This window comes from Mustela putorius, unplaced genomic scaffold (genome assembly GCF_011764305.1).
Source record: "Mustela putorius furo isolate JIRA1106 unplaced genomic scaffold, ASM1176430v1.1 tig00003853_pilon_pilon_pilon, whole genome shotgun sequence".
NCBI lineage: Eukaryota > Metazoa > Chordata > Mammalia > Carnivora > Mustelidae > Mustela > Mustela putorius.
Genome location: NW_025422005.1, coordinates 54,555,410 through 54,574,614, shown reverse-complemented (window position 1 = coordinate 54,574,614; position 19,205 = coordinate 54,555,410). Strand labels below are relative to the sequence as shown.

Below are 19,205 nucleotides of genomic sequence, written 5' to 3'. Positions count from 1 at the left end.
TTTAAAAGTGTACCTCTATACTTTGTGTTTAGGATTCTGTTTATGCCACATTAAAAGAAACAGATTAGAAGAAGAAATTTCTGAGATTATAAAAGACATAATGTCCAGTATGTATAAAGAACTCCTATTAAAGGATAAGAAGAATTCAATATTTCAAATGGACAAATGTATAAAATCCTAATTCATAGGAAAGATACTGGATAATTAAACTTAAGCAACATTCATTCTCACTGGTAATGAAGAAATATACAATTGAAATTGTGTAAGATATCAGTTCAAACTGATTGGATTTACAAAAAGTAAAATAGTAGCCAATATAAAATATTAGCAAAGTTGTGGGGAATTAGGAACTTTTATGCAAGGGTCATGGATTAGCATAGCCTCTTTGGGGAGCAATTCAGTAAAAGTGAAAATTCAAATACCATACAAGTCAATGATAACATAGAGGATGTCTTGTACATGTGTTACTAGGACATGTATAAGGTAGAAATGTGAGGTGTTTTTCCTTTCTTTCTTTTTTCCTTCATCTTTAATATTTCCTTGGTATGGAGATGATTACTCAGTCTCCTTTTGCTTAAAATGTTCACATTCAAGTATTTTATAAAATTTTTAAAAATCTTAGTTTATCTTAAGCTCTTAATTTAGATAAAATATTTCATTATTCTGTTTATAAGTCCAGCAAATTTTAATACCTATTTTTAATAAGCTTTTACAATAATTAAGTTCCATTAAATCCTTTACGTTTAACTTATAAATTTAATATAGACTTTTAAGTACTTCAATTGCTTTATGGGCAAACAAATCTGATACTTAAGGAATTCTTATTAATTTAATGAATTTTAAATGTTGAATATGATGAATCTTAAATTTTCTTAAATGTTTCAATACTTTTTACAAAGTAGTAATATTTCAATCTATAATCACAAGTCTAAATCAATTACCCAATTACACATTTAAATTAATTCTAATTGAACACCACTGTATGGTGACTAACGTAATATAAAAAACAGACAAATTTATTTGTGAGACAATCTGACAATGGCAAATTCTCTTAAAAATAATGAATATTTAAAATGCCAAATATATATAAGTTCCTTAATAAAAATTATTAAAATTATCTGTTTGATTTGCTGCATTATTTCTATATATAATTATTATTCTTCTCAGGGTAAAAATAGGTTTTCCCAATAAAGAAACAAATGAAGCATTCCACGTAGTTTTGGAGATTATTTTCTCTACTGGCTGACATGCATACTTACTGTGGACATTTAAGGAGATTTTCCTAACTAACTTAAAGTTTTAATTTAAATTCCAGTTAGTTAACATACAGTTGATTATTAGTTTCAGGTACAGAATTTAGTAATTCAACACTTCCATACATCACCCAGTACTCATCACAAGTACACGCTTTAATCCCCATCACCTATTTAACCCATCACCCTCTCCCCCTCCCCTCTAGTAAACATTGTTCTCTCTAGTTAAGAGTCTGTTTCTTGGATTGCCTCTCTCTCTCTTTTTTCCCCCTATGCTTGTTTTCTTTGTTCCTTAAATTTCATATATGAGTAGGGCACCTGTGTGACACAGTTGGTTAAACAACAGCCTTCGGCTCAGGTCATGATCCTGGAGTTCTGGGATCGAGTCCTACATCAGGTTCCCTGCTTGGCAGGGAGTCTGCTTCTCCTGCTGACCTCTCTCCTCTCATGCTCTCTCTCTCATTCTCTCTCTTTCTCAAGTAAATAAACAAAATCTTTAAAAAAAATTCATATATGAGTGAACTCATATGGTATTTGTCTTTCTCTGACTTATTTCACTTAGCATAATACTCTCTAGCTCCATCTGTATCATTACAAATGGCAAGATTTCATTCTTTTTTATGCAAACTGGTGCAACTCTGGAAAATAGTATGGAGGTTCCTCAAAAAGTTAAAATAGAACTACTCTATGGTACAGCGATTGCACTACTAGATGTTTACCCAAAGAATACAAAACCACTAATTCGAAGGAATACCTGAATCCTGATGTTTATAGCAGCATTATCTACAATAGTAAAATTATGGAAACAGCCCAAATGTCCATCAAGATGAATGGTTAAAGAAGATGTGTTATATATATAGACATTAGAGCCATCTTTCATTTATTTTTTTTATTAACATATAATGTATGATTTGCTTCAGGGGTGCAGGTCTGTGAAATATCAGTCTTACACAAGTCATAGCACTCACCATAGCACATACCCTCCCCAATGTCCATAAGCCACTCACCCTATCCCTCCCCTTACACCACCCCCCCAGCAACCCTCAGTTTGTTTTCTGAGATTAAGAGTCTCTTATGGTTTGAGATATCTTTTATTTTGAGCACTATGCTCTAGAAGTAGAAGGCTAAGCTGAGTCTGAACATTTTTGACAAATGTGTGTGTGTGTGTGTGTGTGTGTGTATTAATGATTTCAACTAGTGAGCAAAATTTCCTTGTAACAAATATATTCCATGCATTTATAATAAATAGAGTTTTCTAATACAAATGTGTTTTTCATGCTTTTGGTCATTATATTTTAAAGGTTCAGGGTTATTTTTCTGGGAGCTTCAACAAAAACCTATTAATTAGATTTTGTATTACTTACAACCAAACACAAGCTTACCTGATACAAATTTTCCTGAACTTTTCAGAGGAGAATTATAATCAAATAGTAACTTGAAATCTCAAAGTAATTAATGTCAAATCATTATTTCCTATCAAGATATCTTATCAAGTAACATTATGTCCTATAATTTCTCCATTCATTTTAACCAAAGGTAAATCAAAATTATGGAAGACTTATGTTTTCATTCTATAGGAAAGATGTACACCAAATTTATAATAAAGCTTGCCTCTGGGAAGAGGAGGATGAGGGAGGAACAAGATTAGGGATGGGTACAAAGGGAACTTCAACAGGCATATTGGTTTTACAAAAGGCAAAGTACAAGGTAACACATGAACCAGGTGTGCAGAGCAAGATCCATTGGTGGAAACCCATTTTGTTTCCATTTTCCAACTTTTCGTGATATCTTTCTTAAAAACTCAACTACCATCTTTGGTTTCATCCTCTTGCAGATTATTATTTTACTTCTTTGGTACAAAGATTATTAATATTAAATTAAACATAAAATCCATATTGAAATTCAGATATTCAGCTCTCTCTAAATCAAGCACTCTAGGTCAGGAAAGAGTTTAAGATACCATTAATATCACAAACTATTTTACAGATGAGAAAACTAAGGTTTAGATATGAAGGCTAAACAGGAGCCATCAAAATGATCCCTCAACTGAATCCTTATAAAGTTGTTTATCAAACTCCCTTAATAGAGTCTTTCATAGGAAAAAGCAGGTTTATACTAGAAAGTAACTGTTACTCTTTAATTTTGCTTTGGTTTGTTTACTTTTTACAATCTTTTTGGGTGCCCCTCATATGTATCACTAATTTATAAATTTTAAATGGCATTTTAAAGACTCCTTTACCTCTTAATTTATATTTTATTGCATTCTAATTATTTGATTTTTTTCTTTTCAGGGAGATATAATAAATACTTTGCTTGGACCCAAGCCAAACAGATAAGGATAATTCATCATTACTAATATTTTCTCTTGTTGCCATTTAAAGAAAAAGAAACAGTGTTTCATGTCCAATTATCCAATTTGTATGCAGTAAACTGGGATTTTGATGTTAGAAAACGATATTTTATGTCTAACCTCTATTACAACTTAACAAATTTAATAAACTTTTATTTCAGATATATATAATTAGTTTGAGATCTAAACTAATTGTAAGAGTTTTGCTGAGATTTTCTTAATTTTTTAGTTATATTCAAAGTACATATAACTACATATGTGTACTTATAAAATATCCAAATCAGTCAGAAAATTATTATTCCATCAGAAACAAAGCTTGGAAATTATTAGAATTACTTATAGCAGAAATCTTTACAAGATGAAGTTCCATAGACTTTTAAATATTCCACTTTCCAAGATCTATTTTCTGGAGTTTATGTATTACACATGTATTAGTGTTATGAGAATATTGGATTCTCATACCAAACTTTAAATCAGAATTTTATCCTAGATTTGAAAGAAATGAAGCTATGAAACTTTGTTAGACTATTTGACAAGCAAAAGACATTTGACATGGCAAATGTCAAATTTGCTTTGTTTAGCCACCAGGCATCACACTCCCAATTCAGGGAGAAAAATTAATCTGGGACACATCAGGGCACCCTCCTCTGCATGCTCCAAATCTGCTATGGGTTTTAAACCCAAACTTAAGTGGGCCCAGAGAGAAAATAGAAAGTCCTCAATCTATAGTTGGCATCAAACTGTTATCTTATGAAAGATTCTAGAGCTAGCTTGTGGATATACGAGGAGTGGGAGGCAGCAATGCCCTCAGACAGTTTGCTAACAGCCTATTCCACGCTGTTTGTTAGAACAAGTCCTGCATTTTGTTAGCTGAGGCCATAGGACAGTATGGCTTGTTTTGTAAAGCATTACAAGTGGAAAGGAAATGATAAGGCATGTGAAACTCACTAAACTCTCAGGAAAAAAAAAAGCATGTATAAAAGTAAGAATGGAATCTGTGCAACAATAGAAACTGCCTTTTGTAAGTGTCTATTACTTCACAGTCTCTTTTTCTTTGGAGCCATCCTTTAAACAAAAGCAAGGTGATTCTCAAGTGGACTGAGAGCTTAGGTCAGGTAACAAAAATTACAAATTACAAAAAAAATTTTCTGCTGATAGAATTCATTGCGGTTCATTTCTTTCTGAAAGGCTGGACTTTCCGTAACACTCTGTGTAACAAAATAAAGACTTTATTTCTTTGAAAAAATGTTTCTTTTTGTTATTTATTTTTGATCTTCCAAAAATTTTCTCATATTCTACCATCACTGGTCATCAAGCGTAAATGAAAACTAAAACTATTTTATTATTCTTAGACCCTGGGCAACTGGCTCTGAGCACTGACCCTATTCCATTTTACTCTTCTCACCCCTGATCTTATAGACTCTCCTATGCTTTTAGATTAGCACCAATTTTATTTTAAGATCTTTCACCTTGGAGTTACAGAAGGAATTATTTTGCTGACTTTCTGGGCTGGCTTTGGATTCTCACTAGTAAACTCTATCCCATAAAAGTTTTCTAAAAATCTAGGATTTTTGGGCTGTTTTAGGTTTATAACAAAATCAAAAGGATGGTACAAGAGATTTCCCTTATACTCCTTGCCTCCACCCAAAGTCCATAGTTTACATAATGGTTCACCCTTAACTTTGTATATTCTATGGGTTTGGACAAATGTATAATAACATATACCCAAATTATAGTATTATATAGAGCATTTTCACTGCCCTAAAAATCCTCTGTGCTCTATTTTTTCCTTCACTCCCCAATCCAGCAATCACAGATCTTTTACTGTCTCAATGGTCTTACCTTTTCCAGAATGTCATATAATTGGAATCATAGTGTCTATAGCCTTTTCAGATTACTCCTTTCACTTAGTAATATGAATTTAAGGTTCTTCCATGTCTGTTCACAGCTTTATAGCTCATTCCTTTTTAGTGTTGATTGATACTCCATTGTCTGGATATATCACAGTTTGTCATTCATCTACTGAAGGACATCTTGGTTGCTTCCCAATTTTGGCAATTATGAATAAAGTTGCCATAAACATCTGTGTGCAGGATATTTTGTGGACATAAGTTTCCAACTCCTGTGGTTAATAGTGAGAAGCATAATTATTGGATTGTAGAGTATGCTGTTTTGCAAAAAAAAAAAAAAAAAAAAAAAAAAAAAAAAAAAAACAAAACAAAAACAAAACCCACTCAAAATTATCTTCCAAAGTGGCTGAATACCATTTTTCATTCCCTCTCTCAATGTGTGAGAGCTCCTATTTTTCCATATCCTTCCCTGCTTTGGTATTGTCAATATTCCAAATTTTGGCTATTCTAATAGATGTGTAGTCATATCTCATTGTTTTAATATGTTTAATATGCATTTCCTCAGTGAAAGAATTTTAAGAATTGAAGGAGAGTTCTGCTTAGCAGTTAGCCATCTCATTTCATCCTTCAAACACACATGCACCCATGCACACACACACACACACACACACACACCCCTAATGAACTAATTAGGGGTCTCCAGAGAGAGTGGTGCCTGGCCTCACTTTAGAGTCTTATTTTGTGTGGGGTATTCATTACTTTATGTGGTCATTCTCTACCAGGCATCTCTCATATTGAACTTACATTATTGCCTGTGAGTAAGCTGTTAGCTGCTCTTGCAACTGTTGTAGGCAGGCGAGAATTCTACCACTGAACCACCCATGCGCCGATTGCAACTGTTGTAGGGAAGGAAGATTATATTCATAATATAATTGTGTATCAAAATGTGTTTACTTGGTTCACTTCTGTGTAGTTACATAACATTACAAATGAGAAGTGTATTTGCCATTTTGTCTCAAAGTTTCCTTAAAAGAAAATCTTGGATTGTACTGTGAACAGATTTAGTTATCAACAACACACTAGTAATAATGTACATGTTAAAGTTCTGTACAGTTTGTAGAACACGTCCACATCTATTATCTCATTATACCCTTACAGCAATCCTATGAGACAGATAGGGCAAGTAGTTGTAATGTTATTATAAAAAATTTTCCAGGTAATATAATTAAGGCTTGAATAGGTGATATAATTTACCAAAGACCATACATCTGGTAACTGGTCAGGCTTAAACTCAAGCCCAAGGCTTTGGGCAGTTCTTAAACATTTTCCACTAGTGTGCAGTAAATGCTTAAAATCTATATAGTTCATTGAGCTCTCGTAACCAAAGCACAAGAGTGTATATTCTTCTATAATTATGGTTTTGTCCCTAAATAACGATGCTTATAACTTAGTTTTTCAGTATTTTCCTGCCTCACCCCTTGCCACATGTATCCCTTCAGTTAGGAACCCCTCCTTTCCATCCCCCGCTCCCCTTCGATGTGTTAACTCTTCACTCCCCCTTCAGATCTCAGTTCATTTCTCATCTTCTCAAGAGAGCTTTTCCTGAGCTCCCTTCTACAGGGACCTTCTACTGCCACCCAGCTAGTTTAAATTCACTCCAAGTTTCTTAAACATGATGGGAAATGTGAAGTTTCTGTGGGGCTGGAAGAGGCGGGGAATGAGGAAAAGAGAGAGTTTTAATGAATCCGTAGAGCAGAGGGGACATATGTCCTGTTTCTGAGTAACGTTGTTCAGGAAGCAGAAAGGCCTAGGAGGGAATGAGCCTTAGAAAAATCCAGTGAGTGTTACATAGAAGCAACAAAGACCACTGGAACCAAAAAAGCCAGGAAGCTGAGGATGATTAATGACCTACCAAGAAGCAACAATTTGTTGATAGAAGGCAGAGAGTAAGATGCTAGATTTATGTCCTGGGAAAGGGAAGCCAAATCTGAGAGAGATTGTTAGTAACTTTGTGTGTATGTAGTTTGTTTCTGCCACCCAGGTAGAATGAAGACTTAGAACTAGAAACTGAATTATAGAATATACATTCTTGAACACCTGAGTTTCTGAATTGAGATTCATACCTGCTGTGCTAAATATTGGTCTGATTATTTGCATAGTGTCTGCCTCCTCCCCTAGACTATAAGCTCTTTAAGGGAAGGGACTATGTGTTTTGTTCATCACTGTATCTCCAACACCTAAAACACTACCTCCACAGAGGGGTTCTTGCAACAAATATTTGTTGAATGAATGAATGATTGAATTAATTAATGGGAGAAATATTGGCTTCATGCATACCCCATGTTAAAATATGATCTAATATTTGAAGTATGATTTCCTTAATATCCTAACAAGATTTCTTAACATCACAGAGGGTAAAACATTTTAACTGTGAAAAACACAGATCATAAAATCAAACAGAACATAAAATCAACCTTGAAAATCAGCTAAACATAGGTCATAATTTTCTTTGCTCTATAACAACATAAAATCCATTTTCCACCTCAAGACAAAAACCGAAAACAAATTTATGATGACTTTCTTTAGGTGAATATTGCTGCTACTTTTGAGTTTGCACTCCCACTGACTGTTGCAGATTACTTCCACTATAAAGCACTTAACACAATTCCTGGCACAATGTAGTTAGTTACTCATTCTGATTATCCCAGACCACATTCAAACCACTTCGTCTGAGAACCTCTTTGCCCTTGCTGGCTAAGTCCTTGCAAGGCCCCGCTCCTCCGTCAGAAGACACAGATTGTGCTAATGATCTCATTTGTTCTGTTTGGGCTTTGTGTCTGGTTTGTTCAGGATTTACTGCAATGTTCAAGTCTACCCTCAAATCCATAGAACATTTACTAGGCTATTAGCCTTCATTTGCTTGGGTTGGCATACTCAGTGGGTGGTAAAACTAAAAGGCTAACAGTTTATATGAAACTAATTCCTTGGTTAAATAGAAAGCAGAACATAGCCATTAAGTTGGAACATATAAAACATTGTTATGAATCTTATCAAAATAAGCACTGCTTTTTCTAAATTGATGACACATTTGTGTAGCATCCAGAACAACTCATGAAAAATGTACTATCACCGTGTCTGTATTTCTTTGAACAAGTCAGCTATTAAAAGATATGGTGCAGGGTGTCTGGGTGGCTCGGTCAGTTAAGCCTCTGCCTTCAGGTCAGGTCATGATCCCAGGGTCCTGGGATCAAGCCCCACATTGGGCTCCCTGCTCAGCGGAGAGCCTGCTTTCCCCCCTCCCTCTGCCTACTGCTTTGCTTACTTGTATTCTCTATCTCTGTGTCAAATAAATGAAATCTTTAAAAAAATAATAATAATAAAAAAAGATATGGTGCTATCCCATCAGGAAGGAAAAAGAATCCCAGGATATTTTAGGGATCTTACATCACAACTCACTGATATAATTTTACTGAATTTTTTGAATTATTATATATTTCAGTTACTTACTGAGCATTTACAATTTATTTATTAAGCTTCTAAATTTCTAGAAACCCCAAATAACAAAAATATAAAAAGAAAATAGCTTCTTTGTCCATACAGAGAGGAGCTTTAAATATCAATTTCTGTTTTCTAACGATTATTAAGGACATTTTTATCTGCTCATTTAAATTCTTACTGATAGAGCACTTAAGGGCTCTATTACTAAAGTGAGTAGTAAAAAAATTTTGGCCATAAAGTTATGCAACAAGTTTTCTAAATAAGTGATATTTCAATACCTATTCTGCAGATATTTGTGGATTAGAAGTTAATGGGTTTTTAAAGAGGGGCAAAAGGGGGTTTCAGGTGAAGAAAACGGCAGGTGCAAAGGCCTAGAGAGAGAGAGGGAAAGAAAGCATGGACTTCCCACAAATGGTTTTCAGTACAGCTAGACAGCCTATATGAGTAGAAACAGGCCCATCCCCAAATGTCTTGTAGGCCATAGTAAGGAAGTGCAGACTTTTGCATGAGGAAAATGGAAAGCCACTGAAAAGTTTTCAAAGTGGGTAATAATACAAGCACATGTTTAGAAAGATCATTCTGACAGCAGTGCAGGGCAATGGCTTAATGAAAGATACAGACCAGTTGAAAGGCTGTGGCAGTCTCTGAGTGAGAGCTGAGATCATGGCAGAGAGGATAGAGAGGAATAGGTGGGTCATAGAGAAAAAGGTAGAAATCTATGAGTCTTGGTGATTTAATGGATGTGTGTACAGGAAGAAGTTTTTAATTGGGGAAGAGAGAGGGAGAATGAGGAGTTGTGAATGACTCCAGAAATAGTTGGATGAAGAGTGGTACTCTCTGAGGAAAACACCCTCTAGAAGCAGTAAGCCTGAATAAAAATAAATTAGTGTTTGGTAACACATTTCTAAAGTGATCTTATAATCATCATTATCATAAAATAAGTATATGTGGTATACTTTATAATTTATCTGTGCTATAACTAACATTGCTTCATTTGATCCTGTGATATTTTTCTATGTTACAAATTAGAAAATCAAATTACAGTTTAAACTGCTTTCTCAAACTCTCTCAGCTGGAAACCGCAAGACCAGTATTAAAACTCTCGCATTCTAACACCAAGGCCACTATGATCAGTGTAACATTTGGTAGAACTATAATCCTTATTATTACCATGAATGATCAATTTATTGAAAGCTCCCTTTGTGCTAGAGACTCTGACAGTACTCTGCATAATTTAATCCTGACAACCATCCTAATGAAGTGAGTATTATTATCTTGATTTTACAATTGAAAAATCTGAGATTCAGAGACATTAAGGACACTTTCCTAAGGACATTAGATGTCAAATGGCAGAATGGAGATCTGATTTCCCATATCTGAATGTCACAGACAGTACTTACAACTCACACCAACCTGTTCTAACACCATGTAGTAGGTGTTTTTGTAGCTACAGTGCCTTCCTAAGCAATTTATAGATGAAATACATGTTTACTCAATCCATTTTTTTGGTTGTTAACTTAGAATTTTGGTTGCTGTTAATTGTGGATCTTCATATCATCAAACAGATTGAACTCATGGCAACTAATTCCAGTTGAGGCCAAATAACTGGTCTTACTTTGCATTGTTCTAAAGACTTGAATCATATGGACATTCTCTACATCTGTAGGATACAAATGACTTTAATTATACTAGTCAGGCTAAGTTGGAGTATGTTACCATAACCAATAATCACCAAATCTTAGTGGTTTTATTTATTTATTTGTTTTTAAAGATTTTATTTATTTATTTGACCGAGAGAGAGAGTTCACAAGTAGGCAGATAGGCAGGCAAAGAGAGAGAGGGAAGCAGGCTCCATGCTGAGCAGAGAGCCTGATGTGAGGCTTGATCTCAGGACCCAGAGATCATGACCTGAGCAGAAGGCAGAGAGAGGCTTAACCCACTGAGCCACCCAGGCACCCCTCAGTGGTTTTATTTTTAAATTTTTAAAAACATATTTGACAAAGAGAGAGAGAGGGAGAGAACAAGCACAAGTAGGGGGAGCAGCAGAGGAAGAGGGAGAAGGCTCTCTGCTGAGCAAGAAGCCCAATGTTGGGCTTGATCCTGGGACTCTGGCATCATGACCCAGGCTGAAGGCAGACTCCTAACAAAATTAGCCATCCAGGTATCCGAAATCTCAGTGGTTGTAAATGAAAAGAATTTGTTCCTCATTTACATTATATGTTCATTACAGGTGAGTAGGTGGCCCTGCCCTGTAGTGCTCTGACTCAGAGACCAGATTCTCTCAAAATGCTGTTGGTCATCAAGATGGGAGAGAAGGAGAACTAGGGATCATGCACCAATCCTGAAGTGCCAGACACAAGTGACACATGTTACTTTCACTCACCTTTTATTTGGCAAAATATATCCCATGGCCACATCCAACTATAAAGAACAGGAAAACAGAATCCTACCATGTGCTTGAAAAGAAGAGAACTAGAAATATATCTTTAGTAATTCACGACTAACTCAGATGCTCGTCAATTTCATGGTGAAAGATTTTCTAGAGTCAATAAATTTGGGAAACTTTGAATTAAACATATTGAAGAAGTTTCTTAACTATAAGTCTTCTCTAAGACTTATTTATAATATGCCTTATTAATCTCCAAAAAAGGGAGCCATAAGATATTTTTTTTCCAAAGTCTATCTTCAAAGACTCATGTCCTAAAGAAAACGCTTTCAGAAATAGTACTCTAAGATGTTGCCTTTTAGAACTTATTTGTGGAAAGAGGAAAGGAACAAAGAAAGAAAGGAAAGAATAAAGAAAGAAAAAGACCAGGGCAGTGCAAATTTATGGATAGTTTTGAGATGCACAGCCTTCCATAGCAGCTAGTTGTAACCAAAAATTGCATTTCTAATTTCTTGTGTATCACATAGTTAATTTATTGAGTTGTTTTTTAAATGTGGATTAAATCTATTTCTAAATACAGGAAAGTGTTGGAGGTATGTGCATCAACTATTTTATTAACATATAATGTATGACTTGTTTCAGGGCTACAGGTCTGTGAATCATCAGTCTTACACAATTCCACAGCACTCACCAGAGCACATACCCTCCCTAATGTTGTTTATTCAACAGCTAATAAGATGCTGCGTGTTTCACTCATGTTACCTCATTCCATCTTCACAACATAAAATGCAGATTTTTGTCTCCTCACGGATGAGGAAACTAAACTCAGGGAAGACAATGACCTGTTCAAAGTCACACAGATAGTAAACTGTGTTGCAGTTTAGATGAGATGGGAAAAGTCACATCAACCTCCAAATAAAGAGGATTAAGTGCTCTAATTAGAGATACAAGCAACAAACTTTTGTTGGTCGGAAGATGGAAAGATTCATTTTCATTTTGATTATCTTCTCTAGTTGGACTTTGATTTATCTGGAAGCAGGGATATTTGGGGGCCTGAGTGAAGATCGTTGAATGCCAGGCTGTTTGGATTTTACTCTCTAGGTAGTGCTGAGCCATGGAAAGGTTTTGGATCAGGAATAAAGGAATCAGACAAGTATAACAAGACAGCATTTCAAGTTCAAAGGGAGCCCTTAGGTAATTCAATTCAACCTTTCAATTCACAAATGGCAAATCATAAAGCTTTGGAAGTTGAAGCTTCACAGCTAGGGCTTTCATTATTGGCATTAGCTTTTTACTGGGTAACTGACCTAGCTGATTAGCTTGCCTCCATTTGGATACCGGCTGAGCTCAGGTCCCATTGGCCTTGCATTAACGTCCCCAGTTAAGGCAAGCCCTGATGAGACCTGCAAAGCTGGCAGAAGAGAAGACTATTTTGAGCCGAGGGGGATCAAGTCAGGTTGGTAGCAGCATTCAGCGGTATCAGAGTGGATCTGACATCCAGGGCAGGGATTATCCCTTGGCTGAATACTTCTCTCCTGGCCTGTGCAGAAGCCCAGCCCAAAGCCACTGCGCTTGATTGGAGTACTAGGTTAATCTCGGCGTTATCAAGATGCACAGTATGAGTCTCCAAAGAAGGGAAGAAGTTGGTGATAAATGGGTAAATAATTGCCGATGTTGAGGGTGTGCAGGACTTGGTCATGCAAAGGTCCCTCTGGAGTTGATACACGACAGATTCACCCACAACTTTGATCTAGGGAAAGATGAGGCTCTCTGTCTGTAGTCAAAACCATTCCTGGCCCTTAGGCCCCTTGCTTAGCAAATGATTCTCCTCCAACCTCCCAGTTGTGCAAGACAGAGACCTAAGTACCATTTTTGGGTCTCCTTATTCCTGATACCTAATCAATACCAAGTCTTCTATGTTTTGAGTACTGTGACCTGCCTCATCCTTTCTGCAATAACCTTAGTTTAGAGTACATCATATCTCATCTAAATTATTGCAAAAGCCTTTTTTGTTTCTCCTGCCTCAAATCTTCCTCTTAATCAGTTCCCTATACTGAAGCCAGAGAGATTGAGAAAGCAACGATTCTTTGAAATAATATTTATTTTTCAGAGTCAGAAATGCTTTCATTCAGAGCATAGGTTATTTTGTTCCATTTTCTGGCTTCCATACAGAAAAATGGCAATGTCACAAGAAGTATGGGTGATGTGATTTTGATCATAACAGGCTAAAAGGATTTTTTTTTTTCAACCAGAGATCACAGAAGAGAAATCAATTTTTTAAAAAAAATTATTTTTCAATTTGCTACAAAGTGGGTCAACAACTCTTTAAGATCTCAAAATGCATCAACCCAGTTTAGGTAAGAGCTTTGTAAAAAGGAGTACTTTTAGGAAGTTTACCAGAAGAGAAATTTCACTATTTCGCTCCTTGAGGGTGATGTATGCAGTTTTCTATTACAAAAGTATGTATTGATAACTGCATGCCTAAGTCATAGGGTGAAGGATAAGAAGAAGGATTCTGGTCAGAGGAATTCTCCTATGTTCTAAAGGAAAGTTATCTTTTCTATTCCACCCCAATGGGGAGAGAAGAAGATAAATGTTTATCTCATTAGCTTTAAGAAGCAGTTACTATCACAATTTTACAAAGAAGGGTTCTTGGGGAGGTTCAATATCTTGATTAAGATTCCAGATTTTCTTTTTCTTTTTTTTTTTTTTTAAAGATTTTATTTATTTGACAGAGATCACAAGTAGACAGAGAGGCAGGCAGAGAGAGGGAAGCAGGCTCCCCGCTGAGCAGAGAGCCCGATGCGGGACTCGATCCCAGGACCCTGAGATCATGACCTGAGCTGAAAGCAGCGACTTAACCCACTGAGGCACCCAGGTGCCCCAAGATTCTAGATTTTCTAAGTGAAGATCAAAACCCAACATGAAAATGTGAGTTCTTAAGTTAGTTTTCTCATGGCTTTGAGAGAAGTGTGGCCTTCAATACTCACTCTTATGAGATAGGTTTTCCCATTCTAGAGATAGGGTTATCAAAGTTTAAAGGGTTTAAAATTTGCCCCATCTTACTCAGTAATTGACAAGGCTAACGCTGACAGTCCTTCTTGGCTACCTCCAAAGCCTGTGTTCTTGTAGTTGTCAAGAGAGCATTCTGTTTATTGTCTTCTCACAGATGCAGTTAATGGTGACAGTGTTCAAAAGTCACTGAATAACTATCAATAATCATAAAAGCACATCATCAAAACTTCATGATGTAATTTTTGTGCTTCGCAAATATTGTTAAAATGAGGTTCTGACTAATAAAACGTCAGGAAAGTTGGTATAAATTTGACAAGAGCATGACGGTAACTTCAAAACTTTGTTTGGCAATATTCTCCACATCAGATTCTTATTCAATCCTCAGGTCTGCCGGCTGAGGGATGAAGGGCTCCCTTTGACTTTAATTATATTCCCTGTCCTATTTGCCATCTCAGAAGTGAAGAGTGAGGTATCTATGAAGCTCTGAGGGCTAGAGTTCATAAAAGCCAATGTCTGCATCTGTGCTAGTTCCAGGTGGAGAAGGCACCTGGAAGGGATGTCAGCAAAGTAACATTAACTCATGTGACTCTTTCACTTAATTTTTTTTAGGCTCTTTTTAGCACCTGTTTCTCTAGATGTCTAAGCCACTTCTGTATCAGTTTAAGGGGTTAGTTATCAAAATAAATTGAATTTGGCCTGGGAAAAATGTGAGCTTGCTACCATTCAGAAAAGAAGGACTTCGTTTGCTTTAGTCTCCAGCTTGAAGTCATTTGATTGCGTAAGTACTTCGATGAGCTCACCAGCTGTGGACGGTGCGATGGGGTCTAGAGAGAAGCATGTGATTTCACGCACAGATAACATAGACTATAAGAAGTTGGAATTCAGGCCAGTATTAAATAAAGATGGATGGAAGAAAATGTAATTAAGCACTTATTAAGGGTCAAGTAGTTTCATGTGCAACATTTCGTTCAGTCTGCTGATAAGCATCCTGTGAAGTAAGTAATATTACCCCCACTTGCCATTTTACTGGGGACGAAATTTTTTACCCAGTTAGTAGGCAGTGTGGCGAGGGAGCAAACCAGGTCCATCTGGCTTCCACAGTTGAGGTCTTTGTTCTCTACTGTGCCTCAGTGGGGAAAAAGTAGATGGTGAACCACTGTCATAAATGATAGCACCATAGAGGCAGTGGTGTTTGATAGAGGCCCTAAAGGACTGGTAGGGTTTGGGGAGTTATGAGGAGTGGGATGACACGGAATTCTGGTGGGAATTTCAGTAGCAATTATTTAATCAGGATGTTGAAGGTAGGAATGATCCTAATGTGTTTCAAAAAGACTGAGGGGACCGACTTCACTATTTATTTCTTCATTTTCAATTCAAGAAGTTTGACTAGAATTTTCTGCTAATCCTATATTAAAGTGTGAGGTAGAGTTTATTTAAGACTATTTTAATCATAAGTGTTGTAGTTTTACAATAAAAAGTTAAAAAAGGAAAATGTGATTACATAATAAATGTTGCTACGACATATATAATTGTAAAGGTTTCAATGCAGTTTCAGATGACTTTGTTAAACAAAAATATTTTAGAAAATGACCCACAGTTTTCATATTTTGGTGGTCTAATTTCTTGAAAAATTATAAACTTAACACTCCCATAATGAGAGGTTCATAGTTACTAGATGTTAACAGATACAATAAAGGTTTTTAATCTCAAGAGAGTAAGCAAATTTACCAGGCTTACCATTATTTATCCATCTCTGCATCACCAAACCAAAATGCACTAGAAAGAATACATTTGGAATATCTAGGAAACACATGGGGAGGTGGAATGGATGTCTGTGCAAGACTTTCTTTTTACCACCACTGATGTCATAATACTGTGTAGTTAATCTTTCACAGAGCATTTTTCAGAGTATTTTCTCACGTATTATTTCTTCGACCCGTTAGTGGTTTACTAATCAGCATTCTGTCATGTAGGTTTTCTTGGTGCTTGCCAGTATGCCAAGGTACTGATAAGTAAGTTGGAACCAGGCTACACTGAGGGAGGACTTTGGGAAAAACACTCCGATAACAATGGGAACTACTTCTGCTTGCAGACACAGAGGTTTAAACTCCACTTCCTTCCTTACTGCTCAGCTTTGCAGGGCATACCCAGGGCTATTTGTTGTTTGTGTGTGTGTTTTTTATTTATAGCACATAACTAATACCTTGGAGGCTGCTGGTCAACAAGCAGAGGAAGCCAGTACGGGGCAAGGCGAGCCCTGACTCGGTTACTCCCTGGCCCCCAGCCACTGGTTGTGTCATCCCTCCTCTCTGCTCTCATGTTTGCTCCTCCACAAAAGGAGGAGGGTGGAGAAGACAGAGTTCTCCCCAGAATGTCTAATCTTTCGGAAAACAGACCAAGAGCTCAAGAAAAGGATGTGTAGAATTCAATTTCCTTTAAAAAATCCAGTGTGTTTCCCCAGGCGTAGAACTTGGCGGCTACCTTCCTTCTTTGTCAGGGCCCTCTGAGGAAGTCTGATTTTTTTCTCTCCCATACAGCTGAGTGAGGAAATGACCTCCAGCCCCCTAATGAGCCTGTTTCAGAGGGAAGCACAGCACAACCCCCCTCCACCCCCAGCAAAGGTGGATTCCTCAGGGGAGGAAATTTTCTGGATGGACAGCTGCCCACTGAAGGACCTTAGGGCTCAAAGCAGCATTGGGTGATGTCGAGACAAGACTTGGGAAGTGTGGGCTGCCTGGCCTGCTGTTCCATACCCGATTTGCTGGCTCTTTGTTAAGACCAGCGCTGATACCCAACAATGGTGGAGGTTAAGCGTGTGTTAACATGTTTTTTACGGCTCAGGACAACGTTTATATTGTGTTATTAAAATAATGGCTTTTGGCGAGGTAATCTTTCTTTCCTAAAGGTTGTGGGTGAGTGGTGAAAACCACAATGAAGTCTATTTTCTCCCTTTGCCAGGGTGAGTGCACTGTTTTTTTAAATTTTAACGAAGCCCTTGAAATTTTAAATACTGTGCAATGTTGCAGTAAAAATGCCATAAACCAAGCTCACTGTGATTTTTCTCCTTTAAAAAAAATGTTAAAATAACTTTAAAACAGTCAACAGATTATGCTGGTAAGAGAATGTTAAAAAAAAAGCATAAAAAGAAAACAAAAATCAACGTTACCTCATCATCTAGAAATAACTATCCACTCTTAACCATTGGGCTGCTGTATGTTATTACTGAGAACTTAAACACTGATTCATGGTCAAGTATAAGAATCTAAACAAAGTGCTTTTCTCAAAGTATCTTGAAGGGCATGACCAATGGTTCCTAATATGCAGTCCTACTTGAGGATAGCTGGAGGCATATGTGTGTCAGTTAGGTCCCCAAAGAGCCAAAACCCATCAAACTTTTGAATAATAACCTCTTTCCTATAGTCTGGGCTGCTTTGGGTTTTGCTTTCCCAGAGATAAAATGACATTGTATTCTTATTCTAGAATTTAAACTGAGACCCAGATAGCCGAATCTTGTGACACAACTGGATGTCTTCACAGATTGAAAGACAACATAAGGAAATCACAAAACTGTTTCCATTTCTAACCCTGACAGTCAGCTCTCCAGTGGGTTGTAACAATAGAATGTCTGTCCATCTGAGGTCTTCTCCTGTTAATACTGCAATCTGTATTTGCAATCCATCTGCTACATATTGGGCACTGAAAATGTATCAAGGCATTGTGCATGGCATTTAAACATTTTACTTCATGTATTTGTTGCGGGAAGGCTATGAGAGAAGATAGTACTTGACCACTATTTTGCAGATAATGAAACTAAGACTCAGTGGAATTAGGTAAACATGTCCTAAGCCACACACAGCTAAGGAGGTGGTATTACTGGATTCAAATTTAGGCTGCTTAGCATGAATCAAGGCCGGTCACCTCAAGCTGCACTGATAGTCAATGTTTCTTCACCACCAGGAGCAACACTCTGATAACAATGGGAACTACCCTGGATTCTTTTGTTTGTTGTTGTTGGGGGTTTTTTTGTTGTTGTTGTTCATTTTATTTGGTGTCACTGAAAGAATGTCCACTGATGAGGCGATAAGAATTAATTATTAAGTCTCAGTCCTTGAATACATGCCTTTTCAATAGGGTGGGTGGTGAAATGGAAAGACTGTAGGAAGTGCTTTTGGAACATACTGGAGTGTGATGGTTGTCTCACGGTAAAGCACTTACATGACTGAGTTGTGAGCTTAAAACTAGCTGCTTTTGCCAGGAAGCACTTTTCTTCTCTCTCTCTCTCTCTCTCTTTTTTTTTTTTTTTAAGACAGACTGAAAAACTGTAGTTATTCAGACTCAGGTGTTTGAAATTAAATGAGAAAAGATATGAAAATGAACGATGTGAGCTTGTCACTTCAAGGAAAACGATTGACAGTATTTGTTGCTGATGATAAAATTCAACCTTACAAGCAATTTTGAAAAACTTATCCATCACCATGAGCATCAGTGGTGATATTAATGACTTTTATTTTTTGATATTCATTGTGTAATGAAATGTTTCAACGTTTGGGGGATCAGCACAACTTGGTGAACCAATATTTTCCAAATGATCAATGCATGAAATTACAAAATCATGAGTAGGTAAAAGATCCAAAGTACAAAATAAAGATTTTAATCTAACAGTAAACAATTCATTGATGGCAGTTTCAAATTCTACATTGCAACTAACCTTTAATAAACAGCCACTTGTTGAGTTGTGGTATACTATTAAAAAATATCAAAATTATATGAAAAGATAATTTTATTAAATAAAATTGAGATAATCTTAAATTAATGAAATTAAAGTTATCTACTAAAAGAATCTTCCCTTTTCG

General features: G+C 36.4%; 2 protein-coding genes across 4 annotated transcripts in view; both read left to right on the top strand.

Annotated features, from left to right (window-relative positions):
* DNAI4 (dynein axonemal intermediate chain 4) overlaps positions 1 to 4,849 on the top strand; it is an 82,627-nt gene extending 77,778 nt beyond the window's left edge. For all 3 annotated transcript variants that reach the window (XM_045064698.1, XM_013061650.2, XM_004762966.3), the window contains one exon: positions 3,545 to 4,849. In XM_045064698.1, coding sequence (XP_044920633.1) covers positions 3,545 to 3,589 — 45 coding nt within the window. In that variant the 3' untranslated portion in view covers positions 3,590 to 4,849. The remainder of the gene's footprint in view (positions 1 to 3,544) is intronic.
* Positions 4,850 to 14,672: 9,823 nt separating this feature from the next.
* On the top strand, positions 14,673 to 17,128 carry INSL5 (insulin like 5). Its single transcript, XM_004763026.1, is given in 5 exon segments — positions 14,673 to 14,678; positions 14,738 to 14,910; positions 16,747 to 16,768; positions 16,890 to 17,001; positions 17,004 to 17,128. Coding segments are annotated over 5 exon segments (438 nt in total).
* The last annotated feature ends 2,077 nt before the right edge of the window (positions 17,129 to 19,205 follow it).